General features: G+C 45.1%; 1 protein-coding gene across 1 annotated transcript in view; it reads right to left on the bottom strand.

The window, feature by feature from the left end:
* Window positions 1-466: 466 nt before the first annotated feature.
* Xrcc5 (X-ray repair cross complementing 5) overlaps window positions 467-4904 on the bottom strand; it is a 76528-nt gene continuing 72090 nt past the window's right edge. Inside the window, exons 15-16 of the mRNA XM_036173009.1 lie at window positions 1596-1667; window positions 467-717 (exon numbers count right to left, since the gene is read on the bottom strand). Of these exons, the coding sequence (XP_036028902.1) occupies window positions 703-717; window positions 1596-1667 (87 nt within the window). The 3' untranslated portion in view covers window positions 467-702. The remainder of the gene's footprint in view (window positions 718-1595; window positions 1668-4904) is intronic.

Below are 4904 nucleotides of genomic sequence, written 5' to 3'. Positions count from 1 at the left end.
CTAACTACTGATGGGAATTTCTCAAGCCTTGCTTTTCCCCCCAGTTTGTCAATATGGCAGAGATTGGACTGAGCAAAGGCCTTCTCTTCATGAGGACACTGTTAGTCCCAAGCAAAAATGCGTGTGCAGGGCAAAGGAAAGCCACCAGAGTATGAGCTACAGTGGTGAAAATCTTAAGAGAGAGACAACTGGGTCAGTCATTACTTGTGACTTTTCTAACTCCCTTAGTTGGTACAAACTAAACACTAATGCTGCATTTATGTAAGTTGTTGCTGCAGCTGCTGGCAGACCTGGTGAATGATGCCTGAGCAGGGCTGAGACTCCATGCCATGGCTCCATCAGTATCTAATGGCCTCTCAAGGACCACATTCCTCACCAACACACCAAGACAGATGAAGTCTCCTTTCCAGAAACTTCAGTGTATGTGTGTAATATACCAAAAAAGAGTAAAACTTCACACAAGAAATAATATGCCAAACAGAAAATAGTCACTCTTTATAAATTTCGATAGGGTCTAAGTTATTCATTGTAATATATGTGTATGTGGTCACTCTGTAGAGACTTGGGGTGATTCGCTCCCAAGTTGTCTGCTGAGATGATCGCCAGAGCTTCGGGTCCCCCTGAATGGCTTCCAGGATGCTCTCTGTCAGAGCTCTCAGCAACATGGAGATGGCACTCTTGGATTCCCGACACATCCATGGTCTATATCATGTCCAGCTGAAAATGAGAACAACATATTTAGAAGGGAACCAGCTGCCCTCAGACCTGTGGCTCTGGTGAAAGGTTGAATGGAAGCTGTACTAGCAGACAGACACACAGACAGACAGACAGACGGACACACACACACACACACACACACACACACACACACACACACACACACACACACCCTGTACAGGTATTCTCTGCAAACTATTTTAGGACTTAAACACCAACTATCTCCTCATTCCAGCCCTAAAACGTTCCCGCAAAAAGGCTGACAGCATAGTATGTGGTCATCACTGCGGTTTCCATGTGAGGCTGGAGGGCATGTCTTTCCAAACATGAACGACGGCTGTGAAAGCCCACATTTGCACAGCTTCCCAGGCACCCACAGTACAGTGCGATGAATCCAGGAAACTGCAAGTGTCTATCAGTTGGCTTTGTTTCTATTAAGCTAATTGAGTACATTTAAGAAGTGGGCTTTCAAAGGATGTTTGTATTTGTCAACCCACACAAACTGCATGTTACACTGCTTATTTTTGGTTAAGAACAATTTCAGTAAATTATAACATTTTTCTACTAAGGGGACAGCTTCCCTGGCTCTCTTTTAGTTCTTCAGAGGGAAGGGTTAATCAGAATGAACACTATAATTGAAACCACAGAACTCAGGAATCCCCATTATGAAATTACCTATATGATTAAATTATAATAGTAATAATTAATTGTAATGGAAATAATTAACAGTGCAAGGAGCGTCTGGTGTGTGTGAAATTACACACACACACACACACACACACACACACACACACGTCTACAATGACAGGTTTTGTGGCTGTATTTACAGCTCAGACAATGCGGTCTTTAGACACCTGGTACATATTCAAAGTACTTACTAAATCATCCACATCACCACCTTCTTCAAGCTCTGCTGCGTCTTCTTTCGTTTTGTCTTTGGGGGCCAGAAACTATAAACAGGGAAGTGATCATGACAACAGAATGATTACTTTTGTCTTTTCGACAAAAAGACCACGCAAGCGCAGGAAGGCTCTGAGACATGGGCTCGGCCTGTGCTCTCTCGTCTCTAAACAAGAAGGCTAGTTTTGAGGTTTGATAGTCCACACTAACTTGTCACCGGAGAGAGTTCTGTGAGAAAGGGAAACATCAGTGCTTGGTAAAGAGGTGATTGACGGTGCACACGTGATATTTTGTTTCTTCCAGAGGGTGTGCTGGCATGTTCAGGTTAAGAAAAATAATGAAGCCCCCCCCCCCCAGTAAAACCAGCACCTCTTGGTTTCCTTTGAAAGGAGCAGAAGAATTAAGCAAGATTATAGTCATCTATTCTTGATTCTTGAACCTAGCTGAGGACAAATGTCCACAGAGAACAAAATGGGTGAGCTTGGGAGGCTGCTTAATCTCCCACAGAAATCCTTCTGCTTGTGTTCGAAATGGCTTGAAAACAGGCAGATGAGAAGGAAGACTCTGTATCGTGTACTTAGAGCTGGAGCTTCTAAAAGGCAGAGGCACTGGAAAGTCTGGAAGGATCAGGAGTGATACCAGATTTCTAAGTCACTGAGTGGCTCTGGAAATGATCTGAACACCATTTCCCACCCTGACCCTCAAGAGAGAATAGCAGGAACCTTTTCAGACTTCGAGGCATGTGGCACCTGCATGTGAGGGTGGGTCTGACTAAGGCCTACCTGTCCCAGCACAGAAGGTGACCTGTCCAGGTAAGCGAGACACGCTGCAGAAGTGTTTTAAATGGGGCAGTGGAGGTGGGCATGGCTTCCTGCTGTTATTCTGTGTGGTAAGCAAGGCTTCCAGTTCAACCCTGCCTCCATGCAGCAAGGAAAGTATGTCCTTACAGTCTTCTTCCTTTCCTAACATGAAAACTGTTTTCCCTATGAATCCCTGGTTATTTTTATGAAGGATGGGTGTGACCACAACCTCTGAAACTCAAGATATAAAGATATCTCCTTATCAAGCCATAAGCCAGAGTCTCCCACTAAACACGAGGCTTTGCACAGCACATCCTTGGGAGCATGCTCCACTCACATGCATGTCACAGAGCTGCAAGTGTGAGGCTGGTGTGCCTCACTGGCTCTGCTGTCAGCACTGGGCCAGAAGCGACGGCAGTCTGTGGACAACGTCTATCCCCTGGGCTTTCTTCCTCACTTCTTGTTGATGTCCATTTTGACTGAGATTCTTGAGGTTGAGGACATGATGCACCTTTCCATAGCCCTTTGGTGACCCCCCACTAGACCCTGTGTGGAGTTGGGATCAACGCTACCAGAGACAGAAAAGCTGGGGCAGACAGTCTGAACACAACTGTAACATGGTTTAAGTCTCACCGAGTCTATGTATTTACTCTGGGTGATATTAATAAAGACATCTGAGGGCCAACTGCCGTAAATGAAGTTTTGTGCTTGGTTTTACTATGTCAAAGGTTAGTAATAAGCTACGCTCGCCCCTTGATTCTTAATCTTTAGAGTTGTCCTGATTATTATACTAAAATGATTATTTCCTGCCTTGCCTCTTCCACTCATAATTAACCAACACAGACAATTTTTCACATATCAGAAACATATACTAAGACTTACCTAGTTAAGGTGAAAAGGATAAAGGTAGAGCTAGTTCTCCTATATACCCCTGTGGGGCCACAAATAACCAGCACCTCCCAAAGAGATGACAAACTGCAGAGCTCAGTGGCAACAGCCCACTACCTACGGCACCTCAGCAACCTGAAACGTGGTAGGTACTCCTTGATGAATCTAGAAAAACCCTAAGGCATCCTGGCATTCATCCTCTAAGCTCCAATTCCCACTGCCCCACCTCCAGCAAGGCTCTTCATATTGCAATTAAAGGATAAATTAAGATAGGATGGTCTGCACAGTATGGCCGTGGTATACATAATTAAACACGAACGGCACATCTCTGAGATGTGGCCAAATTCCTAGGAAGAGCAGGACAGCAGAAAAAAGAAAGAAAGAAAAAAAGCCCTGAGTTTCCACCGATTTCAGAACACCTGCAGCTGAGTTGCTGACAGCTCTCCACATCCCTGCATAAGCAGATTACGATAAGGGCTGGGCTGCCTCCTTATCCTCCCCAAAGCCCCAGGTGGAACTCTTCTGCAGATCCACTCCTCATCAGTTTCAACAGCAAGTAATTTCTAGACTATGCAGTGTCCAGGAAGCTAGAGAGTGAGTGTTTGAGGACTAGCCTGCTTTCTCAACCAAAGAACCAAATTCTCAGGTCACGGCAGAAAGAGGTAAGAGCCACTCCCATCTTTTGTCATGATTTTCCTTTGCAATATGCCTAAGTGAAGCAAAACAGAATGGACACTTGGGTGACATGCTTCCCCTTCCCCAAACCACCAACATTTACTTGGGGTTACCACAAAGAGCCTCCTTACCTAAAGATCGTTATAAAATGAATCAACAGTACTATCTCTAAGTACACAAGATTCAACGCTGGCCACATTCAGAAAAATAGAATCAATAACCTCTGCATAGGAACTGCCAGTCTCATCCCTCCATTAAGACTAAAAGCTAACAGTCAGACCCTTACCAACACCCATGCTAAAATCACAGGGCTGGGTGTGGTGGCTCACACGTGCACTCCCAGCACTTGGAGGCTGAAGCAAGTGGGGATTGCTGCAGAGTTCCAAGCCAGCCAGGTCTACACAGACAGTTCCAGGCCAGCCTGGACCATAGAGGAAGACTCTGTCTCAAAACAAAACAAAACCCCAAGGCTTTCACCGGGCTGACTCCAGCACCATCAGATAATTATAGATTATTCAAAAACTTCAGGTTGGGACAGTAGTGGTAAACAGATTGTCTAACATGTGCAAAGCCATGAGCTAATGGCCAATACTATAGCAGCAAAAATTAAGAAAACCAACCAACCAACCAAAGCCAGATACGGTGGTTCAGTCATGAGGTGCAGGTGGGGATGGGGTGGATGGGAGGGTGGTTCAAGGTCACCACAAATCAAGTTCAAGTCACTATGGGTTACATGAGCTCTGGCCTAAAACAAACAAACAAACAAACAAACAAAAACCAATCAAGAGGAACACAAGGTTGCCTAACATGAAATAATGTAGGGTTTCACTAATGCTATACACAGCCTATTTCACTCATAAAGACAAGAGCGTGCAGCGGAGAAACCCTGCAGGCTGGTGTGGAGAACACAGCCAGACCCTCAGC

Source organism: Onychomys torridus, chromosome 23 (genome assembly GCF_903995425.1).
Source record: "Onychomys torridus chromosome 23, mOncTor1.1, whole genome shotgun sequence".
Classification (NCBI taxonomy): Eukaryota; Metazoa; Chordata; class Mammalia; order Rodentia; family Cricetidae; genus Onychomys; species Onychomys torridus.
The sequence above is the reverse complement of the archived record's forward strand: the minus strand, read 5'-3'. Positions and strand labels throughout refer to the sequence as shown.